The sequence below is a fragment of the Sebastes fasciatus genome, chromosome 1 (genome assembly GCF_043250625.1).
Source record: "Sebastes fasciatus isolate fSebFas1 chromosome 1, fSebFas1.pri, whole genome shotgun sequence".
In the NCBI taxonomy this organism is placed as follows: Eukaryota; Metazoa; Chordata; class Actinopteri; order Perciformes; family Sebastidae; genus Sebastes; species Sebastes fasciatus.
Window position 1 is genome coordinate 19,288,141 of NC_133795.1, and position 23,860 is coordinate 19,312,000.

At 40.2% G+C, this 23,860-nt stretch overlaps 2 protein-coding genes and 1 long non-coding RNA gene across 7 annotated transcripts in view; 2 read left to right on the forward strand and 1 right to left on the reverse strand.

Moving 5' to 3' along the window:
* The window catches only part of LOC141768190 (uncharacterized), a 67,041-nt gene extending 52,976 nt beyond the window's left edge, over positions 1-14,065 (reverse strand). The window contains exons 1-2 of one of the 3 annotated variants that reach the window (XR_012594011.1): positions 13,722-14,059; positions 8,914-9,098 (exon numbers count right to left, since the gene is read on the reverse strand). This is a non-coding gene — a long non-coding RNA (uncharacterized LOC141768190). Of the gene's footprint in view, positions 1-8,913; positions 9,130-13,721 lie in introns of all 3 variants that reach the window. The other 2 variants (XR_012594012.1, XR_012594010.1) reach the window with 2 other exon arrangements.
* il17rc (interleukin 17 receptor C) lies at positions 1,178-12,883 on the forward strand. Of its 3 annotated transcripts, none has more exons than XM_074636221.1 (15): positions 1,178-1,340; positions 4,556-4,874; positions 5,230-5,392; positions 6,441-6,544; positions 6,641-6,755; positions 6,845-6,886; positions 6,988-7,106; positions 8,669-8,725; positions 8,821-8,875; positions 8,951-9,171; positions 9,840-9,893; positions 9,984-10,035; positions 10,155-10,250; positions 10,624-10,662; positions 10,749-12,883. In XM_074636221.1, exons 2-15 carry the CDS (start codon positions 4,767-4,769, stop codon positions 11,402-11,404), a joined length of 1,881 nt encoding a protein of 626 aa, XP_074492322.1. In that variant the 5' UTR covers positions 1,178-1,340; positions 4,556-4,766; the 3' UTR covers positions 11,405-12,883. The 3 variants fall into 3 exon arrangements, with proteins under 3 accessions (XP_074492322.1, XP_074492331.1, XP_074492339.1); XM_074636230.1 differs by having other exon boundaries at positions 4,556-4,707; XM_074636238.1 differs by lacking the exon at positions 4,556-4,874 and having other exon boundaries at positions 1,180-1,340.
* A 1,211-nt stretch (positions 14,066-15,276) lies between the features above and the next one.
* On the forward strand, positions 15,277-17,910 carry creld1a (cysteine-rich with EGF-like domains 1a). Its single transcript, XM_074636342.1, has 5 exons — positions 15,277-15,883; positions 15,976-16,059; positions 16,389-16,484; positions 16,580-16,720; positions 16,807-17,910. The coding sequence occupies exons 1-5, from the start codon at positions 15,703-15,705 to the stop codon at positions 17,025-17,027; spliced, it is 723 nt and encodes a 240-aa protein (XP_074492443.1). The 5' UTR covers positions 15,277-15,702; the 3' UTR covers positions 17,028-17,910.
* Positions 17,911-23,860: the final 5,950 nt, after the last annotated feature.

Below are 23,860 nucleotides of genomic sequence, written 5' to 3' on the forward strand. Positions count from 1 at the left end.
CTGAGATAAAGGGAAAAGCATAATGTCACATCATATTTCTTTACCTAAGTAAGGGGTAATGTACAGCGAGCCGGTCATTGTTGTGAAATAAACCCCGACAGGGCGATGCGGCCCCGCTTATTACACGGCTTCTTGCTTAATAAATCCATAATTTGACACAAAAACGGTCCGCCAGAGTCAGAGTTTAGAACTGCTTCCATAGCAACGGCCTGTTATACATAGCAACGGTATGCTATAAAGAAACAACAGGCCGTAGAACGCCGTGATTGACCAATCAACAAAGCCATGCAATAAATAAAATGAAAGAATATTAGTGGTAAATGTGATGCCTTGCATGAACAGTAAGCAACAGAGCTGGTTCAAATACAGTGGGTGGTGCTAGTTCTGCTTCATTTACATGTAGTTTAAACAAAGGCAATGGATCATATCTTAATCTGGAAACTACAAACTACAGAAATCAGTAAAATGTTGTGGAGTGAAATGTGACAGTCAAATATTTGCATAGTAAATGTATAAATCCTTATAAAAATGGAAAAGTTCATTGCCAATCCCTCACAGTCACACAGTAGATACAGAGCTTATGTAAGCATACTGTTCACCTTTCACACAGTACACAATAGGTGGTTGTTGTTTTCTTTACTCTGGTTTGAACACATTTCTAAAGAGCGATGAGCCGTAAAGGGTTTCGTGTTTAGTTCCAGCATTATGTGGTCAAACCAGTCGAGCTGCTGTGGAGTGGTGTGATCATTGTGTTGTGAATGGGATAGTCTTCTCTCAGTGAAGTTCAAAGGTATGTGCATTCTCATGAGCCAGGGTGATAAACTTGTTTATCAAGGCACAGTACACTGAGAACCGCAAAAGGAAGTATCTCTGCCAAATCCACATAACAAGACTCAGAACATGTAACAAACTGTTGCCAACAAACCAGCTATGAAGCTTGAACTGTGTTTAAAATACAGCTCTGTGTGTAAAGCTACTTTAGCCTAGTGTTCAAGGTGGAGTCTTGCTTCGATAAAAAAAAAATAGTTGTGGACTTTGACCCGTCCAGGTCGTGCTGGTTAAGCTGTAATGAGGAATTCAGAGCAGGAAGTTTCCAGACGATGTGCATTTTGTCATGTCTAGGGACTGAACTGTTGGCACCAAATCAGAGATAGACAAACAGAAAGAGAGAGAGAGACAGAGAGAGAGAGAGAGAGGGAATGAGGGCGGGACGTCTCCTGAGTCATTACAGTGACGTGCAGTATGGTTCAATTTTCACATGACTCAAACACTTCTAGGAAACTGTCACAGTGTAGCTGATCTGAAGAGAGGATCTTACTTACAGTGGATTACTAAACACAGTAAGTTACCTACATGATATTTCTATGAGATTAAGTATAATTTGATATAATTTCTGATGTTACATTAATATACTCCTGTCTTGTCTTAAGTCGTAGCACTGTTTGCTTGTTTAATGCTTGAATGTGTTTTAAAGGGGACATATCATTCTCATTTCCAGGGTCATACTTAGATTTTGAGCTTCTACTAGAACATTTTTACATTTTTTAATGTTCAAAAAAACATTATTTTTCCCATACTGTCTGTCTGAATATACCTGTATTCATCCTCAGTCTGAAACGCTCCGCTTTAGCGCTTGTCTGTTTAAGACCCCCTCCTGAAAAAGCCCAGTCTGCTCTGATTGGTTTGTGAGAAAAATGTGGTGCACCTTTGCAAAGGTTGTTTTCAAGATGTGTGCGATATATTCTAGTGAGCCTGCATGTGACATATAGGAAGGGGAGCCACATCTGAATGGCTTGTTGAATCAAATGTTTTCTGATCTAGCCCACAAAAAACTGGGTTGTGTTATTTCACATTTTGTAGGTTGATAGTAGGGGTAGGCGATATATCGAATATATTCGATGTATTGCGGCTTGTTCTACGTTGGTGTAGTAAATGACTATATTGCCCACATCAAGTATAAATATTGTAATTTTTTTTAAGCTGCCGGCATGAGACTTGCTTTGGCATTTTTGCTTCTCCCCGCGGCTCTCTCCCTCCCACAGACACACTGTGTGTGGTGTATGAGCATGGATGTGCGTATTGGGTGTGTGTTTTTGTATCTGGAGGGGAAGCAGGGAGCTTGGAGAGAGCGGAAGAAGTGAAGCGCCAAAGCGAATGTATACGTTTTGAGGTCGGAATAGGAGATGGAAGATACCAGACGTTACAGCTTTTAATAATCGCCACGTTCTCTGAACCTATGAGATATACTGGTATTGAACTGCCCGTGGGAAGAATGAACATGCAAGAGTCCATTCTGGATAAAAAAGCTCTGTTTTCGCTGTCTACTTTTCTCTTTTTAGAGCACGACACTTATTTCTCCGACTGTTGTCTCTTGTCTCTTGTTTCGTCTCTCCCGTGTGTGTCTCTCAGTGAAGCTAGTAGGGCTGCACGATTTTCAAAAAATATCTAATTGTGATTATTTTGACTGATATTGCAAATGTGATATGATTTACGATATTAGAGATATTTTTTTTTACATTTTTTTATTATCATTTTGATTGAAAAACATATTACAATAATTATGGTCTGATTTTTGTGGGGATCTGTACCAAACAAAGATGTTTTCTTAAGTCTGTTGAATATAATGTGTAGGCCAGGACATCTCTGCAGCACCACAATATTTCATTTAAAATGGTATTTTGACACACATCACCTTTAACAAATATTAAAGTTGTACCGATTAAAATAGAAATGCTCTGTCAAAATGTAATTATTCTCAATAACTTATCAGTTATAGGTCAGATATATATCCTATATCGCAATATAGCCTAAAAATATTGAGATATTATTTATAAACCATATCGTCCAGCCCTAGTCGGTAGGCACTTGCCCAAATATATGTGAACAAGCACTGCAACAGTGAGTTTTGTATATGTCTCCTTTAAGAATGGACTATCTAGTTTCCAGTAATTATGTTTGCTAAGTAGGACTGTCAACACTAATGCGATGATAACGCGTTAACGATAATTTGTTTAAATGCCACTAATTTCTTTAACGCATTAACACAATTGATCTTTTGGAGGTTGTAGCGGGCTACGTTTTAGAGCTAGAGAAAAGATACTGCATGAAACTAGAAAAACTAAGGAATCGATTGGTACCAACCATGTCATGTTAGCTTGTCGGGAAGAAATGCGAAATAACGCTCCAAAGTTACGCTAAATTTTGGCGAGGAAAAAATGGCATGGCCATTTTTAAAGGAGTGCCTTGACTTCTGACCACAAACTATGTGAATGAAAACTCTGAGATGAACGGAGTGAAAACTGTGTCTTATTAGATAAAACAGATGTTGACAAACTGCATAATTTGCAGTTGAAAAAGGTTATAAACAGCAATATATCAAATTGCGTTAAGATCGTATCGTGATAATATTGTATCATGGGGCCTCTGGTGATTCCCACCCCTCGGGTTTGGGTCTATTTGGACAGCATTGTGAACAAATTTGCATGCTTATGTGCATGTGGATGCACATCACTTGTGTGTGTACCATACAGTCTGTGGTGTATGTGTGAACAGGCGGTGTTTGCTTTTGTGATTTGTGGTTTCTTCCCTTTGTTGTTGTGCCAGCTGGTAATGTGTGTGCAGAGGTTTAGTCATCGCCACCAGTCTATAATTTGTGTAGGAGAGGTATCGTTACAATTAGTCGTTTTTGCACATATGATTCATATATACAGTGATGCAGCAGGTGTGCAGCCCACACAGTAGGTTGAGTTAATATTTAGTTGGTGGCAAACAATTTTGCAGCAGTCACATATACTGTATATGATGAGCAAAGGTATTGATGTATATGTCATACTGGCTTGTCGCAAAGGAGGCTCCAAACTTGTGCTAAATTTTGGCGAGGAAAAACTGTCATGGTCATATTAAAAGGGGTCCTTTGACCTCTGACCTCAAGATATGTGAATGTAAATGGGTTCTATGGGTACCCACGAGTCTCCTCTTTACAGACATGCCCACTTTATGATAATCACATGCAGTTTGGGGCAAGTCATAGTCAAGTCAGCACACTGACACACTGACAGCTGTTGTTGTCTGTTGGGCTGCAGTTTGCCATGTTATGATTTGAGAATATATTTTATACTAAATGCAGTACCTGTGAGGGTTTCTGGACAATATTTGTCATTGTTTTGTGTTGTTAATTGATTTCCAATAATAAATATATACATATATTTGCATAAAGCAAGCATATTTGCCCACTCCCATGTTGATATAAGTGTTAAATACTTGACAAATTTCCCTTTAAGGTAAATTTTTAACAGATTAAAAATTTGCAATTAATTTGTAATTAATCACGGACAATCCTGATTAATCATGATTCAATATTTTAATCAATTGACAGCCCTACTACAAAGAGATTTGTGAACTTGACAAATCAAGTTAGTCGTACACTAGAAACACTTGGAGCCAGTTTGTATCAAAAGATAAATGTGTTGTTTGCAATAGTTGAGTTTCATTTACAGGAAACTTATGAAGAAACAATGGCCTATACCTGCATTAATTTATGTCTGTTCTTCCCCAGGCCATAACCAAAAGTGAATTCCATCAACAACAACTCCGTTTGTCTCGATTCACTGCATTTCCGTGCCAACGTGCAGTTTCAGCCAGGATATCATCAAGTTCATCTAAAGTAAAGTCATGATGAGGAAGAAGACACTGGACTTGTTTAACAAGGTTGTCATGTTGCTCCTTTGGAGAAAAATGCTGTAGGACTCAAATCTTTCCGAGGCAAGATGTTTTTTCCTGGATGGTCCATTTGGTGCGTTTTACTGACTCTACGCATGTCAGTCTGCAGTTTGGAGATTATTGGATATGACAGCCATGAAGTAATCTGCTTACAGGTACTCGAGGTTGCACTGCTAGGATACACTAATTAGACATTTCCTGTGCTGCAGTATAGTACATACAGTTTTTGTTGACAGATTACACTTTTAATTTCCTTTTAGCTTTTGTGCAGCCTGCTCTGACATTTTAATTTCCTTTTTCACTGATAGTTTTATTCTCAAACATTTAATTAAGCAGACAGAAGGGATATAACCATCTGTCAGCTTGCCACAATATAGAGCTGCTGTATGTACATTAATCACAATATAGTCCTCTGACAGCAAATATTTACCATCCAGATAACATTCAGTAAAAATGTGACGCCACATATTAAACATATGTCTTTCTCATTTTCCATTTGCCTCATTTTAGGGTCTCTCTGATTGCACCATGAAGGATGAGATGTTTATTGAAGCAGAGGATAATGCTGTGGGGGTCCAAAACCTGACTATACATTTCAAGCTGTGCTGCAGGGATGGGGAGCCGTGTACATTATGTCTGATGATAGACATGGAGATCAACCCATCACAGAAAGGTGCTAAATGCGAGATTGGGAGCATTTCTATTGCCTCCACACGGCTCTCAATATGGCGCGGCTGAACCGGCAGCTCGTAGCTAACGCTGCTAACAGTGAAAACAACAGCAACACTGCTGACAGAGCTAACAGCGTTAACCTCGGGGGGAACCAGAGGGTGGGTGCTATGCTTCCGCAACGGGGCCGTAGGTTGGGACGATGTTATAAGCTGTAACCGCCGTATGAGAGCAGTGCAGAGCGTGAGCTCTATAGCCAGTGTGGCACACTCACATGCACTAAAAGCACACGTTGCTGGCCCAGTTATGTCAACAAAGCTCAGAGAAGCTCTGATTACAACACACACAAAGAGAGAGTCACCTCAATCTCTGCTCAGGAAGACATTACTCCTCTATATCTTTACATGGACAATAGTTGTTTGTTGATATGTTAATGCTCTGAATATCATATAGAGCACCTTTACTTCTGTCAGAGTTACATCACACCATCACATGGTGACTGATAGTGGAAACTATCCAAGATTTGACAGTCAGCTGCTGAGGAGCATGTTGAGGGATGTTGGGAAATCATTACTGGAAGAGTGAATGAGCAAACATGGTAGTTGTGACAACAAGGTTATTGTGAAATCAACAGTAGTTTGAGGTATTTGTGTAAATGGTTGCTGTACTTTTCCAGTGTTCCTTGAAAGCACTAATGTGACTTAAAGACCACAGGGAAAACAAGATATTTTACTTTATTTTCATCATTGATCAATCAACTTACAAACGTATAAAGTGGCTAAAATGTTTACTGTGATCCATTTGAATCTAGTGGAGTAAATGAGTCGCAGTAAAACCTAAGCTTTGAAAAAAAAAAAACGCCTGCCATTACAGTACATGCACATTATGTACAATATTTTAAGTATACTCAGCTCACAGTTAATGGGTTAAAAAATAAAAAAAAAACACTGGTATGGTCTTTAAGCGTGGGTTTGGGAGTGCTGCTCTTACAGTTGAATTTCTCATGACTGTTTCAATGAAATCTGAGCCCCACCTTGTTTCTGTTGCAACAGCACCTGTGACCGTGTGTTACAGCACACCAGGTACCATGGCCTCGTGTAAGAAGGTGGAGTTTACGGTTAATCATACAGCGCTTACTCACAAAAACAAGGCAAAGGTAAAGTAGACTCCCTGGACTGGAATACAAAGTCTGTACTGTCAATAGAGATCCACTGTATTGCTCTTATAAACTCTGTTTGTTTTTCTTCTATAGTTCTCCATGGTGATTACTAAGCCAGCTGGGGTTTCCTTCGGAAGTCAGGTGCTGGTTTATTATTCTAAACTATCCCATCCAGATCGAAAAATTGATGCTCCTTCTCTTGATGAAGGTAAATTTGGTCTTTTAACTACAAAGCACCTGTTGAACTCATAACTGGCTACTACCAGTAGTGACACATACTTTATTATCTGTCTTCAGTGTGCTCCCTGGAGCTGCAGGCACGTGTAGAAGAGTGTCACGGTAAATAATTCCCACACAATACATGTGGTTTTCCTTGTGCCATTTTGTTTCTATATTTGTCTTCGGGGAAATGAACCAGTTTTTTCTTTCCCTCCTTTCAGTGGCCAACTTTAGCACTGTAATTAACCAAGAGATGAATCGGGTGGAGCTGCAGTTTGCTGACACTGATAAAAGCCCCCCCTCTGTGTGCGTCCAGTATGAGCAGAATGGAATATGTGAGGTCAGTGTTGTATAGCAGAGTTTGGGGGCAGTCGCTGCTTGTCTTTCGTGTTTTTTTGCTTTTGTTATTGTTTGTCTTTGCAGGGGTAAATAAAGTATTCAAATCCTTTGCCCTTAGCCCTAAAAGTAGCAACTAGGGCTGTCAAAGTTAACATGATAATAACTCGTTAACGCAAATGCGTTTTAACGCCACTAATTTCTTTAACGCACGGGCGCAACTTGCAATTTGTAGGTGGTAGCGGACTCAGTTTTAAAGCTAGAGTGAAGATACTGGCATCATATGAAACTAGAACCCAAGGAATCCATTAGTACCAACCATGTCATACTAGCTTGTCACGAAGGAGGCTACATAATGCTCCAAACTTATGTTAAATTTTGGCAAAGAAAAACTGTCAGGGACATTTTCAAAGGGGTCCCTTGACCTCTGACCTCAAGATATGTGAATGAAAATGGTTTCTATGGGTACCCACGAGTCTCCCCTTTACAGACATGCCCACTTTATGATAATCACATGCAGTTTGGGGAGAGTCATAGTCAAGTCAGCACACTGACACACTGACAGCTGTTGTTGCCTGTTGGGCTTCAGTTTGCCATGTTATGATTTGAGCATATGTTTTATGCTGAATGCAGTACCTGTGAGGGTTTCTGGACAATATTTGTTATTGTTTTGTGTTGTTAGTTGATTTCTAATAATACAAATATACATACATTTGCATAAAGCAAGCATATTTACCCACTCCCATGTTGATAAGAGTATTAAATACTTGACAAATCTCCCTTTAAGGTACACTTTGAACAGATAAAAAATGCGTGATTAATCGTGAAACTATGGACAATCATGCGATTAATCAAGATTAAATATTTATATCGGTTGACAGCCCTAATAGCAATACAACAATGTAAAAGTCATGCATTCAAATTAAAGTTAAAAGGTACAAGTACAGAGGGTATTATCAGAATATAACAAGTATAACAAGTAAAAATATTCAGTATGCAGAATGGCCACTTGCTGCATTATTATTACTCATGCATGAATATATAAGCAGTTGGTGGAGGTGGAGCCAATTCTAACTGCTTTATCTACTGTTGGGTAGTTTGATATAGCAACGCATCTTATTTTATGAGATGATCATGTTTTGTATTTAAAATGTCTGCAGAGTAAGTAGTAGAACTGTAACTAATGTACTGATTCATTTCTCAATAAATCCTTTTGTTGATAAAATGTCAAACATTTGTAAAAAATGTACATCACAATTTCCGAAAGCCCAAGTTGACATATTCTAATTGCTTGTTGTCCAATCAGCAGTCAAAAAATATATTCAATTTACTAACAAAAAGGACATCAAATAGAACCAGTGAATGTTTAGCATTGTTGCTTGAAAATTGACTCAAAGATTAATCAAAAACATGAATTTTCTTTCTCAAATTCAGTATCAGTATGAAGTGGCATAATATGGAAGTCAAGTAAAATACAAGTACAGTACTTGAGTAAATGTTCCTCGTCACTCACTACTGTTTTCTCACTCTCATTAAAGCCATGATGTGTTCAATGTTACTTTATAGAGTTGGAACAGGACACCCATCCCGCTGTATGCTGTGACCTCCTGCATGTGTCTCCAGGTACCATCACTTAAACATCATCATTACTTACGGCTACCACATCAACAGTATTGTGTCTATACAGATACAGATAAATATGACTGATGTGTTTTTAGGTATGGAATGAAGATGAGCACAGGCGCGTTCGAAAATGCCCCTTCAACAACACAGGTGAGAAGTCTCTTTTTTAGTTCACTTTGGCAGTTTACCTTTGGTATGCTGATGTTTCCTATGTGTCCCCTCCAGAGTCCCGATGGCAGATGGCCGTATGGCAGAACGTGTCCGTATCTGTAGGCCAGGGTCAAATGAACAACCACCGCACCATGCTGTCGTGGAACGTGTCTGCACCCTGCAGGCTGGAGGGTGAAGTGTGGCCCTGCCACAAAGACATCAGCTGCAGGGAGATGAAGGGCTTCAGACAACTTCTGACAAATGGCACGTGGAAACAAAACCGCAAGGAACAGTGGGTAAGAGACTTTAATACTGAACCATGTACCCTTCATTTTAAGCCTGTTTGTATTTGTTAACTTAAATTTCCCCTTTTATTTTAGGGATGGGTTGTGATTTTCAAATAGTCATTAACTTATAAAAAAAATCTAATATGTTATATAGCCATGTTGAGATCAGTTGAGGAAATAATAAGCACCGCCCACCAGCCGGAGCACAGCCAATAGGAACGCTCTCTCTCTGAAATTACCTGTGATTGGCCAAAGTCTCCCGTCACGGTCTACATTTTTTAAAGCCTGAAAACAGAGCCCTGAGGAGGTGTAAAAGTCTAGTTTTCTCTCAGAATACTTGAATTACGATATGCTGAAAGGTTATAATGGAATTTTTGCCTAATGATGCCAAAAATATTCTGCCTACTGCAGGTTTAATTGAAGCGATATTTACACTGAGTGAAATATCTATGTTTTTATGGCTGTACCATTAAATCAAATAAAATATTCTAAATGCCTTGTGCAAAATGTTATACACATTTCCCCAAATTTAAAAACAATACCATATTTGGTATCATTGGAAACTTTGGGATCTCTACTAGAATTTCAAATAAAGTTCTGTGGGTTTGAATGAAGCCCGGCTACACAACATGAGTTTGTAATGACTGACCCAAGATATATAATTGTGTCCTCTTCAGGAGATAACGGGGGTGTTTGAAGAAATCAACCTTCAGCTCTCTCCATGTGTGATGGTAAAGTATTTGCAACTGTCCTCCTGTGAGTCATACATTTACTTTGTTACTGACATAGAATAACTCATTTATGTTTATCCATTTGTGCAGGTGAAAGTAAAGGGAATGGGACATGCGCTAGGTCCATTCTGTTTCAAAAACAGTAAGTCTGACACAGTTAATAATACAGAAACTGATGCTGGTTGGGACGTATTTTGCTTAAATACAGCACCTGCTTCTTGAGCTTTTTATTAACAGAGTTTTGTTTTGTACTACTTGCAGCCGACAGGTGGCGCTGGAGTCTCCTGGTTGTTGCGGTCATGCTGCTGGTCTGCTTGACTGTGCTCCTATTTTATCTCCTTCATGACTTCATCAAGAGTGAGTTTTATTAATTTTTGTTATATGTATATACATTGTTAAATATGTACGAACACCAGCACAAAATGCGGGCGACACAAAGAAGACTCAGCAGTGTCTAATTTCTCTGCTCTGGAATTTTAACCAACCCGTGATAAAATATGCATTGTCCAACTTGAACTGAATTTCCTCAGGCACTTCCCACAAAAGGCTCCTTTCATTTGCCCCAAAGACCAAATCTTGTCTTACTAGACCTGGGAATTGTTCATAAAGTCTGCACTGCTCATGCATATATTTGATCAATTATTTGTGGTACTGAAATGATAAATATCCCTGTTGTGTATTTCTGCTAAGCCCTCTGGTATATTTACTCTTAATTTTCTGACTTTTATAGAATGGGTGTGGAGCTGTTATCATGGCGGATTTATAAAGAGTGAGTATTTTCTTGTAATACTTGTAATAAAAAAGTCATAATGGGACAACTATGTGACATTCATCCCCTTGTCTTCCTCTCTAAAGTTGTCAGAAAGGGTCATGTGGTGGTGCTGAGCCCCCCAGATGTGGATGACGGCTTTTCAGAGTCATGTCGGCTTGGCTCCCAGCTCCATGACCAGGGATTCAGTGTGTCTGTGGACCAGTGTAGCACGAAGAAGCAGTGCGATCTGGGGCCTCTGCCATGGCTGCACTCTCAGCTGCTGGAGCTGAAAAGCGTGGGCGGCCGAGTGGTGCTCGTCTTGACCCGCAAATCCTCGGAGAGAGTAGCAGAATGGGCCCGTCGGGACAAAGAGGTTATCAAGACGAAGGGGGAAGACGAGATATGTTCCCCTTACTCTGACGTGTTCATGGCCTCCCTGTGCCTCATCCAAGCGGACAAGCAGCAGGGCAGAGCTGGGGAACGTTTTCTTCTGGTGACATTTGACTCCCATCTAAGCAGTGACAAGAGTCTACCAGAGCTTTTTCAGGGGCTGCCCCTTTTCCAGCTTCCCTCTCAGACCCAGGCTCTCATATCTGAGCTCACTGTGGGAAGGACTGCGAGGGGATCGGGCAGAGGGACATGGACAGGGTGGAAATGGAGAGAAAAGACTAAAGAGGGACCAGACCAGCAGAAGGCACCCCACTGTAAATATGTTGGACTTGAGAAAAACTGGGAGATGAAGCCTTTGATGTACCCATAAATTATTGTTGCACATTATTGCTGCACTGTGCATGAAGGACACGTTCATCTAAATTACGGATGAGATAAACATAGGACATTATTAAAAAGCTGGCTGGCAATAATCTAAATTGTTTTTATTGTCAAAAAATGCCATGAAATGACCAACAACAATACATTAGTCCATCTCTCATTACTCTCCGACTTCGTTCTCATTCCCAGGGCGTCATATACCGAGGCTTTGTCAGCCGTTCAATACCGCCGCACAAGGCATCCTTTAGCGCGGGTATGCGATGCACCAGGCTTTCCATTATCTACAAACCCATCACTGCAACAATAAACGTGAAAGTGCTGTGGTGATGTAGTTTAAAGAGTGAAAGAGGCACACCGGGCGGGCGGGAGGAGTGGTGGATGGTGCCCAACAAACACACAGCTTTAATACAGGAGACCGCTGTTTGTGTCCTGTGGATTCAGTTTCACTTTCACTTTACAATCAGCTGTGTGTTCGTGTCCCGTGTTCACAACGTCAAGTCACATTTGAACTGTACAAATGTAGTAATTTTAAGCCCAACCATGTTTTTTTCCTTAACCAAACTATAGTGGTTTCATTGCCTAATCCTAAGAAAGTGTTTTTGTTTCATTCACAATATCAAGCATGCATGTTTACTGAGACCGAAAAGTGACGCCAAAAGGGTCTGACAAAGCCCCGGTATTGACGAGTTGGGATGAGAACGTGTTGGTAGTTTTTAGCAAACATCACACGAATAGGAGTAAATTGTGTATTTGTTGGGGACTATTTTCAGCTGCCAATTTGTAGGCAGCAGGATGGAGTTTGTGAGAGTGACTCAAATCCATCCATCCATCATCCATCATCTGCAACCGCTTATCCCGTTAGGGGTCGCGGAGGGGCTGGTGCCGATCCCAGCTGACATTGGGCGAAGGCGATGTAGACCCTGGACAGGTTGCCAGCCTATCGCAGGGCTGATACATAAAGACAGACAACCATTCACACCTACGGGCAATTTAGAGTCAACAGTTAACCTGCATGTCTTTGGACTGTGGGAGGAGCCCGGAGTACCCGGAGAGAACCCACGCTAACACGGGGAGAACATGCAAACTCCACACAGAAGGGACCCAAGCCGGATTCGAACCTGCGACCCTCTTGCTTGTGCAGCCCAGACTGACTCAAATGTTTATTGTAATGAAGTCAAATGGCACAAAGTGCAACAAGTGGTTTTAATGGTGTTTGGACAATAACAATGGTCTATGGCACAGACGAATTAGTTATATCAGGCTTTGGCTACTTGTTTTTAGTATTAAATTATTGTTTATTATGTTTCATGGGATTTGTTGACCGTAAGAAAAATTATAGAATAAGACCAGACTTATCCTTTAAGCTTCAAAATGTTTAACCTAAAACCTTACAGACTAATTATATCCATGTACAGTAAGTCTGTCAACACTTGTCTATAAATAAATGTGCTTATTTTTGTGCAAAGCGGATCTCGGGTTGTGATTGGACAGCTCTCAGTACAAGGATTGCTCTTGTTGGTGCAATCTAGTGTCAGTTTAAGTGACACAAAGGAGCGCTTGTTAAAGAATGTCATTACACCCCGGTGGGGGCGGTGCTGTGAGATAATGCATGTACCGCCCGCTCGGGATGTTTGGTTTGTAGTAATCAAACACAGAGAAGTGTTGAAGTGCGACAGGCGCTCCTCGGCTGTCTGATACAGCCTGAACTCACTGCATTTAAACAACGCACACAGAGGAGGTAAAGAAACCCTGAAATCATGTCTAGTTTGTTTTGAGTCCCACTTAAATTATTGGTGTGTTTTACTTATGTAAATGTAGAAGTATTAGTAGCACTTCAAAAAGGAAAAGGACCCATTCCAGAGTAATATATTAAGCATGTATAAACAGCATTTTAATGGTTGAGGTGGAGCTTTAACTTTAATTATATTCTGTAAGAAGATGTTTGGATGTAAAATGTTTAAATGGAGACACTGTCAAGTAAATGTAGTGGAGAAAAAAAGTCCAATATTAGGCTTTATATATAGCCTAATATTGGACTTTTTCTCTTGCTTGACTACATACTAGAGACATGTGTCACTAGCATGTTGTCAAGCAGAAGTATAAGGTTACATGAAATTAAAAAACCTGAAAATGGTAGGTTAAGTTGATGGTATTTCCCATGTTTTTGTGTCCCAAGTGAAGCTTCACAGCGTCAATGTAACGTTATATCCACTAAAAGTGTTTGTTTTTACCACTGACAGACTCAAGTTGTTATTATAAATGTCTCACAACATTATGGGAACATGGAAATAAAACAGTTTCCTCACCTTTAGTTTGATTCCAGTCAGTCTGTTATTGTGAACAAGTCAAATCTCGTTGTGAAATAATCTTAATATATCAGGCAGCAACAGGTCCCAGTCTGTACAGCAGTCTTCCTCCATAGATAGATAGATAGATAGAGTCACAGCACCCACAGGAACAGCTGGTTCATTGTCGAAGTCAACTAAATATTCAGCCATGACACTGATAATATTTTAGTTAGCACTAAGCTACACTTTCTGTACTTTAACTCAAACAACTCTGCCCGGCTAGCACTCGCGTTTCCACCGTCGATGTAGGCTGCTGCACTGTTACCATGACTACTACTCCACTATTACCATGACTACTACTCCACCGCCACCGCACGCGCCAGCAACACGTCACCTCGCGATATTTCAGAACGAGATTTGTCATTGAGCGAGATTCTTTCCATAATTGTCTTAAAAACTTAAAAATCTATGCTTAGAATAACAATCACAGCATGTCAGTGGCATAAACAAGCACTTTTAGTGGACAGCTTGCCCCGATAGTATTACATTTGCAGCTTGTAAGCAGCTGCCGTCTATACAGCGCTCAATTTCAGACATTTTTACATTTTGGTGACTTTTAAAGAATGAAAATTGCAAAATAATTATAATTATAAAGTAGCCTACACTGCAACAGCCGTTTTATGTTAAAGGGACTGTTTGTAACTTCTTACACGTATAAATCAATCCGCGTCGGTGTCCCATGTGCGCTCGCTTGTGACTACGCTGTTCAGACTCAGACTCCAACACAAACTACACAGAAGCACCGAAACCGCAAAGTTATATCTAGTGAAGCCCGTCTTGCAAAACAGTGTTGGCCGCGGTCGGAGGACGCGGGGGAGACCGTAGCTTTGGTCTCCAGGGCCGGAGTCTCTGCTGTACTCTGCTCCTCTGCCTGCTTGCCTTCATTCACACGCCGCGCTCGCCCATGCGCGCACACACACTGCAGAAGAGTTAGTTTAGCTCTGAGAATATCCAGTGAATGTACAGTGGACGTTTGTGCAGAAATAACTGCTGCAGCTCCTCCAGACCAACAGAGGTTTCTCGTGTCTTGTGAAGTGACGGGGCTCCACAGCGAGAAACAGTCTTGTCTCCGACCAAAACTCCGGTGTCTCCCCTGTTCCCTCCGGCCGCGGTCAGGAGGCTGAAGCAGGAAAAGCCAATACTACAATCAGCATTGATTCATGGAGAGACCTTCGTCTGGTCAGCTAACATTACTGCCAAGCAGGTGAAATATAGAGTGATATTGTGGTTTTAGCTGACGTGTGTCGCCTCACATGTTTTGACGGATGCTCGCTCACATTCAGGTAGCGCGTGCACACGGGTGAGGGCGAGCAACAGGACGCTGACTTTCGTTGACTTAACGGACACAGGTGTTGCTGCTACAACCAATTTCTGATTCTTACAAACAGTCCCTTTAAATACTTAGACTTTTAGTTCTCAGGAACAAATACAGAGTAGCTAACTCGCACCTCTGGTGTGAACTTTCTCCTTTCAAAGTGTTGTATTATTATAGAATATATAGAAAACATTTTAATGTTGCAGTTCTTCGTCAATTTAGATACTTTACTGGGTAGATTAGCAGTACAATACAGCATCATATCATAAAGCATATCATTTTTTAAATGTAAAAAGTACTAGAAGCTAAAGTTCTGAAATAAATAGTGCAGTAAAAAGTACAATATTTCCCTCTGAGATGTAGTGGAGTAGTAGAAATATTAAGTAGCAGAAGTACTTCATAATTGGACTTGGTGCAGTACTTGAGTAAATGTACTTCGTTAGGCTTCTTTCCACCTCTAGTGCCACAAACAGTCCTCCTAAACTCGTCTTTGTGCCTCCTTGATCACCAAAATAATCAGCAACTTCTTATTCAGAGATAATCGGATGTAAACTAAACTATATTTTGGGATTGTCCCAAAAATGGGGCTTTTTTTCTAACCCTCATATACTTTATTTTGATCTGATGGGACAGATGGGAGAAAGGATGCTTCACAGGAACCTGCTGCCGGCTGCCTGGCTGTGTGGTCTGTTGGCTGTTCATGTGCACAGCTGTCCAGATGCATGCAGCAAGTGTTCAGGCCCAGAAACTGACCAGTGTGAGGAATGCAGAGCGGGATGGACACTCCATAATTACACCTGTGTAGGTACTGTATACAGAGCTGATCATCACATACATGTATAGCATAAGACCAACAGACTAATGTTGTAAATGTAAATATGTTTTGATCTGTTTTAGACATTGATGAGTGTGGCACAGAGCTGGGTATCTGTCCGACAAACAGCTACTGCTTCAATACAGATGGCTCCTTTGAGTGCAAAGGTCAGTGGTTTAGAATCGGTGTAAAAGACACAACAAGTAGGCTTTTTCTATTGAAGTAAATAAAAATTAAATAAATAACGAAATAAACAAAAATCATAATTTCACAGAGGGTGAGGGTCACATCCTCAAATTGTTTGTTTTGCCCAAAACCAAAAGATATTCAATTTACAGTGATATTAAAGAGAGATACACACTAAAAGAAAGGGAAAAAGCATAATAGGGCTTCTTTAAATACTTCCTGTTTATCTAATCTGATGTCTTTTGTGGCATTTTTCACTCATATACATTGTTTTTTAAATAAATAAATTAAATGGTGACTCTTTCCTCAGACTGTGACCGGGCCTGTGTGGGCTGTATGGGTAGCGGACCAGCACGCTGCAGGAAATGTGCCTCTGGGTACACACTGACAGGGTCCAAGTGTTTGGGTAACTGCTTAAAAGAGTATTATTTCATCAGCATGTATTAATTATTTGCTCCTGAGATGCTGCATCATGCATGTGCATCTCTTTGTATTTCTCAGATATAGATGAATGTAGTGACCGGGTACTTGCCTGTCATGGTCTGGATGAGATTTGTACCAACACAGAAGGCTCTTTCCGCTGTGACTGTGCTGAAGGATTCCTCCGTAAGAACGGTGTCTGTGTGAAGAAGCGGCAGCCTCGTGAGTCTCATCATACACACAATCACGTGAACATCCGACCACACTGCGACCTCTCACATGTTCACCTCTTGTACTGTGCTATGCAGGCGTTCAGGAGAAAGGTCTGTTTGAGGATATCCAGGACGACGAGGTTGAGGTGCTGCAGCAGATGCTCTTCGGGGTGGTGCTTTGTGCTCTGGCCACGCTGGCTGCTAAGGGAGATTTGGTCTACACCTCTATATTCATGGGAGCAGTGGCGGCCATGGCGGGGTACTGGCTCTCTGACAGGGGAGACCGTTTGTTACACAGCCTCCTGAAGGGACGTTAGGAAAGGACTTCATGTGCCGCTGCTCAGCAAGGCCTTAAACAATCACTGTTGTTTAAACAATCAGGTCGACACACAGAAAGCAGGTGAATCTTGTGCCTTTTTCATATATCATGGACGATATAAGTTATTGATATGAATTTAAGCTCTGCATTAATGAATGTCACACTTCTCTATCTGTAAGAGAAATGATTGTTATTACTTTTTAGGACAGACTTCATTAAATAGTGCTAAATGTCATTGTACAGAGAGTAAATCTACCCACAATAGAGAAGAACACCCCTTTTTTCATATAGGAATTTCAGGTTTTAGATGCAGACACCCAGAAGAAGTGACAAATCAAGTGGCTTTTTTCCTGGCAGCTTCTTTCTGTGCTGACTAACTAACTTTGGGCATTTTTTATTATTATTATTTTCACCGTTTTTTTGCAACTTAGGGGTTACCTTTTGGACACAACCTTCTTCGGCCCTTGCAGTTTTCAGACATCGGTCTGTATTATCACAGAGTTGGGCAAAAGGAGAGTGGAAGTGTATTCTTGACCTTGTAAATATTAGTTTGACAAAGCTTAATTCAATTCACTTATCAGCTTCGTCTGGAGCTTTTCAACTGTATTTCACTGTCGTCATCAGTGGATGGATTTTGCTTTGTTGTCGTCATCAACTACAGTCACTGATGAAGACGGCGAGATGCAGTTGAAAGTGGTTACGGCGTATCGGTTAAAGAGAAAGGAAAAAGACTTTTATGCGTCTTTCCAGCCACCACTTTACTGTACTGAGCTGAAAAGTGCTTTTTATTGTTTTTCAAGCAGCTACCTTGTTCTGGCATTCAGAGGCACCAACATACGATGTTGTAGCGTGATTAAAGAAGAATTTACAGATTGCTTGAATTTGTGTGCAGAAACCATGTATTAGATTTGCTTGTTATACTGTATCAATGACACTGTATTTGCACTCTCTAAATATTAAGTTGTAACATGCAGGGTTCAACATTATTGTGTTTTTCACTTGTCCAAAGTAATTTTTTGCTTGCCCCTATACAAATTGTTGTACTTATTAGTTGTTATCAAATAAGAACAAAGACTTAAGTTAATTGTCATGTTTAATCTTAATGTTTATTTATTGAGAAGGAAGCAAGATAGCTCACTCCTCAGCTACTGCCATCATCAACTCCGACAAAAACAATGTGTTTAATTATTTTTTACCACTTGCCCGATCTGCGAACAAATTGCTAGATTTACTAGCCCGACGTGGCCTTTTACTTGCCCCGGGCAAGCGGGCAATCCTCACTGTTGACTCCTGACCTGAACATGTACAAGGTAGTATATAGTAACATTTTTAATGCCCCTTTTTCTACATGTGCACATTTATTTCTTAAGAATATAAAACACTAAAATAAATATGACCTATGTTAACGTACATAGCCAGGTTTCCTCTTTCATCATTTTGGACAGTGCTGCTGTTGTTAATTTTTTTTTTCTTCTTTATATCTGTTAAATTGCTGAATGATAAAACCCAGGACTTTCAATAGTGTAACTTAAATGATTAAGGAAAAACTAATTATTAGAATAATTTACCAAGTTAACTAAATTGTTGCTATTCTAACTACACATAGCATTATTCTTGACATTGTTTTTGCAGATAAGTCCTGGACTACATTATTGTAATAAATTATATGTATATGAAATTGAAACAGATGTGAATCAATGCAAACCTTTAATTACTAGTGTGCTTGTTTGCACTTTGCAACAGTATCATACCTGCATTTAAGTTGTCCGACATGATTGTAGCACTAGAATTAACTAATAAGATTTAACTGCTTTTAACTTTGAGTAGAAAATTACAAACAGAGACAGAAAGAAATTCACCTTTATTTGATGGATATAAACAAGCTGGCCAACACTCAATAGTAATATTCTGATACAGCACATACAATAGCAAACTGGGGCACTGAGGACAGCCTCCTAGGTTTAAAAAACAGAAAACATCACAGAGTATCCATGCGTCATTCAAAACTCAATCTCGCTTTTTTTTTTCTCTAGGGACTTCCTCTGATAAAGACTTTTTTTAAATAGATTTTTCTCTTATGCATTCATAGCACACACACACACACACACATACTGACGCATACCCACACCCATAAAAGCAGCACGTACACGCACGCACGCACGCACACACACCTCTCTTTTCTGAATACATTAACACAAGCAACCCCAAAAAACATGCTGCACTCTCACAGAACTGCACAGGCTGTCTACTAAGGGGACACAGTAAGTGAGACACACATCACTCATCAAACACAACATCACACCGCCACAAAGCACGATGCAGATGCAAGTAATGAATGAGGAATGATGCATCATGGGAGATTAGCTCACGTTCACACGAGTAATCATTCAGCATGCTTGGACACTCACATTGAATTTGTTCCTAGGTCTTTACTGTACAGCTCAAAACATTTACTTATACAAATAGTACAGTCTCAAACTGGCATTTTCAATAAGCGGAAACAATAGAAAAAATAAAGCTAACTTAAATACAAAAATGAATAATAAAAAAGTAAACAATATTTTTGTTCTGTCAAAACAAAAAAAAAATGTTTCTGGCATTGGTCACAGTGATTTGTTTAATCCAAAGTTTTCAGCAACATACAGTAAAAAGAAAAATGTACAACAGTAAAGTGAAAATGTATGCTAGGCTTTTCATACTTTTTTCTTGAAGGCTTTTGAGAATTACTGGTGAACCTACAGGCCTTTCAACTCACGGCTGCCTCTAGGCACAGACTTGACTTCTTAACTCCACCTCACACTGAGTGCGATGTCAGTCATTCACAACAAGGATTAGTCTCTCGTCTGAGCCCAGGAAACCAGCCCCAGTCTAAAGCCTCTGTGTCTCCTAAACCTCTTTCTTTTTTTTGACACAACGGTTGAGAAATCGCTCTGCATAGAGAACAGGAGATTATCCTTACATCGTCGCTTTCAGTTGGCACATTATGTAAAATTCAGCATGCATGGGCACAAATGAAAGGTGTCATGTTTTCTACCATGTAAATCATATATGGTATTTCATGGTAGGAGAACCCCCTACTTCAAGTATTCAGTAGATAAGGACCTGAAAATGGAGGATTCGTACTCCGCCCCCCTGATGGTGAAGTGAAAGGATTTTTGCTCCTCTGTCTGTTTGCATTGTCTTCCCTTTTTAAAAAAAAAATTAAAAAAAAAATCCAAATCAGGACCTTTCTCGTAACATTTGTAAACACAAACACGAAAGTTTCACACAATCTGTTGATTCTTGGTCAGTGACAGGAGCTGTAAAGGTTCATAGTGGAGCGGACAAGTACAAGGTGACGCACGCATCGCCTCGGTAAGTTTGTGGAAGATGGGTGGATGGAAAGACATTTATATACAACAATCAACACTTGGCCATATAAGGGAGACAGACACACAGGCACCATGAGGGGAGGGAGAGGAAGTAGAGGGGATTGTAACAGTCTAATTCAATTTTCCACTATACTGCAACAATGTGTGTTGTGTTTTTCTACTTAAATCAGCTGTCACGGTCACGTATGTCACCACTTCTGTTCACAAGACGACGACGACGAGGACGACGACGACGACGACGACGACAAACACGCGAAAGAAATGCATCTCGACAGAGTCACTCAAAACCTCCACTTGGGTGTTAAACGTGATAGTCCTCACTCACAAGTGCAAATTCATAATCTCATTGCTACTTATGTGAGCTGCAAAATTCAGTCTTTTTTTTTTTTTTGTTCGAAGTTGTCACCACAACTAAATGTTTTCACACAGAACAAAGGAATGTAATAATGTTTTCTAGACTTCTAGATAGATTTGGATATACTTCTCTATTTCCCATAAACTGCTCTAAAGCTCTTTTTTTTTTGGGCTGTCCTGTGTTTTCAGACAGGGAATGTTACTTGCTGCTGAGGGGGTTTTCTCATGTACAAATCGGAGGAAAATCGCACCACTCAACGCTCTAAATAAGACATCTCTCTGACCTCCAGCCAGTTAGAAAAATAACCATGAAGAAAAAAAACATATATTATTATCTTGTCAGTTTGAAACGATTTTCTGACCACGTATAGACACACTATAGGTTTCTCTCTATATGTATAATATATGCATATCTATCATATATGTGTACAGTTTTTTACGAGGCACAGGCCACCTTGTTGAGAAGGAGAAAACAAGTCACTATGTTTTGGGGGAGGTCACACAGACTACTGCTGGAAGAGGAGAATTACAAGGAAGAGGGGAGCAGGAGCATACTGTGGGTCAGTCTGGGCTGGCAATGGTACAAATAGACCTGCAGGGAAAACACCTATTGAACATCCTCCACTTCATAGTCTATAATGTATTTATAGTAGCAGTATTCATAGAGGGAGATCACCTCTGTGTGGGTCTTGAAGTGTTCGTTGCTCACAAAGCCCCCCAAGGTCAAATCGTATGTACAAAGCAGTCTTTTACAGTTGTTTGTGAAGCCCGTTGTGGGATCGAGTCCCTCTACTGTAAAAGGACTAAAAGATGCTCTTGACCAGGTCTTCTGACACCATTTAGTTTGAGCACCAGCAGAAGCACCATTAGTAAAAATTCCTGCAACACGGAGGAGGTGCATAGGTGCAGTCTCAGAAACTGAAAATAATCTGATGGATCGTTTCTGACCGCTCTCTTGGCCGCTCTGATTGGATGGTTAATTACACTTTGATTGATTAATTTGAGTTAGAATGGGGAAAATAAAAAAATGCATTCACTCTACATTGACATCTGCATAGATTTTTTTTGACTACTTCTGATTAAAATGAGGTAACATGAAGAGAAACATGGATGGCACCCACAGAACTGGAGGCTAAAAACAAGCCCAAGAACTGGAGGGCCCTGCTCGTGCAGCCGAGGAAACCCCCGATGCTGCGGGCAAGGCTAAAGGCGTACTACCAGTCAGCTCTAAGCTCTCCAACAAGAAATGACAACAAAAAATCACTCAAATCTGGTGTGTGGGACACTACATCACTTTTAGAAGCGCTGAACATGAGCCTCTAGAAATGGATGGTGTGTGGGGGCATGTATAAAGGTAAAAAAGAGGTCACTGTGTGCCACAAAGGGTAAAATAGCTCATCGACACAATCAGATGATTAAAAACTACAGAAGAGTCATGAGGGTCATGATAGCCAGGTAGAGGGGTCAGATGTCACCAGGTGGGTCAGCAGGGCAGTGAGGATCTCTAAGAAACCATGACAGAGTCAGGTGGGGGAGCCAACCGGAGCCAGAGGAGTCACTCAGGCAGTTGAAACAGACAGCAAGCATGATCTGGAATCAACCACAGGGAGAAAGACGAGGAACAAATACTGGGCTGGCAGACAGCCATGAGATCTCTGCTGGGAGGATCAAGAGGGCGCCGTTGGCCTGAAGAGGTGCAACGTTCAGCAGGTGACAGACAGGTGAGGTGACCTCTGTGAGAGCTCTGATGCAGGGCTGCCATGTTGATCACATGCCCTGTCCAAAGCAAGAATCTGGCACAGAGCACATCTGTCTCTCCATCGGCATCAACATCTGTCTCTTTTCTTTTCCAATTCAGTCCCGTATCTGTGATCCTGTACGGAGGAAGTAGATGACGTCTGCTGTTGTTCACACAAAGAAGAAGATCCAGGTCACCTTGAGCAGTAAATGAAGACGAACATAATGTAAAGTTGCCATTTTTAATATATTTTTGCATACGTTCATTTTGTGTGTTATTATACATTATGTGTTCTACTGTAATAGGAAATGTTTGTTTTATAGCCTAAACCAAACCTTAGTTGTCACTTAGCCATATTGCTTGGCCCAGATTATTTACTATTGTTATTAAATCAATAGGATGGGTTATCATTGTTTACGGATGGAGTGTTATGTATTCACTTATATATGTAGTTTTTTTTTTAATCAATTGATAATCTGAATGTAGCCCACTCTCCCTCTTTAGGCTGGAGCTTCTCATTAGTGGAGTGGTATGAAAGGTGTTTAAGATATTTGGATGTTGGATTAATCTACCTATGCATGGTATTTATTATTCTTACTTAATATTTTGATACATACATATGGGCGTTGTCACTGATGCATAGTCACAAATAGCTATTTATATATTTTAGGGCTGTCAATCGATTAAAATATTTAAATGCAATTAATTTTTTATCTGTTCAAATTGCACCTTAAAGAGAGATTTGCCAAGTATTTAATACTCTTATCAACATGGGAGTGGGTAAATATGCTGCTTTATGCAAATGTATGTATATATTTATTATTAGAAATCAATTAAAAACACAAAACAATGACACATATTGTCCAGAATATAAAAAATATGCTCAAATCATAACATGGCAAACTGCAGCCCAACAGGCAACAACAGCTGTCAGTGTGTCAGTGTGCTCACTTGACTATGACTTGCCCCAAACTGCATGTGATTATCATAAAGTGGGCATTTCTATAAAGGGGAGACTCGTGGGTACCCATAGAACCCATTTACATTCACATATCTTGAGGTCAGAGGTCAAGAGACCCCTTTGAAAATGGCCAAGCCAGTTTTTCTTGCCCACAATTTAGCGTAAGTTTGGAGCGTTATTTAGCCTCCTTCGTGACAAACTAGTATGACATGACTCTTTAGGTTTTCCAGTTTCATATGATGCGTTAATGCATTAAAGAAATTAGTGATGTTAAAACTATTTACTAACACGTTATTATGCCGTTAACTTTGACAGCCCTAATGCTATAATATATTTGTGTGTCCCACTGTAATATGAAATGTTTGAAATTACCTGCTCAGCTGTCAATCTCCCTGCATGACCTGCAC

Coding starts and splice junctions, on each gene's coding strand:
- creld1a (XM_074636342.1), top strand. CDS start 15,703: ATGGGACAGATGGGAGAAAGGATGCTTCACAGGAACCTGCTGCCGGCT. Junction 15,884..15,975: donor CCATAATTACACCTGTGTAG/GTACTGTATACA, acceptor GATCTGTTTTAG/ACATTGATGAGTGTGGCACA. Junction 16,721..16,806: donor TGTGAAGAAGCGGCAGCCTC/GTGAGTCTCATC, acceptor TGTGCTATGCAG/GCGTTCAGGAGAAAGGTCTG.
- il17rc (XM_074636221.1), top strand. CDS start 4,767: ATGTTTTTTCCTGGATGGTCCATTTGGTGCGTTTTACTGACTCTACGC. Junction 6,756..6,844: donor TGCTCCTTCTCTTGATGAAG/GTAAATTTGGTC, acceptor ATCTGTCTTCAG/TGTGCTCCCTGGAGCTGCAG. Junction 10,251..10,623: donor CCTTCATGACTTCATCAAGA/GTGAGTTTTATT, acceptor TGACTTTTATAG/AATGGGTGTGGAGCTGTTAT.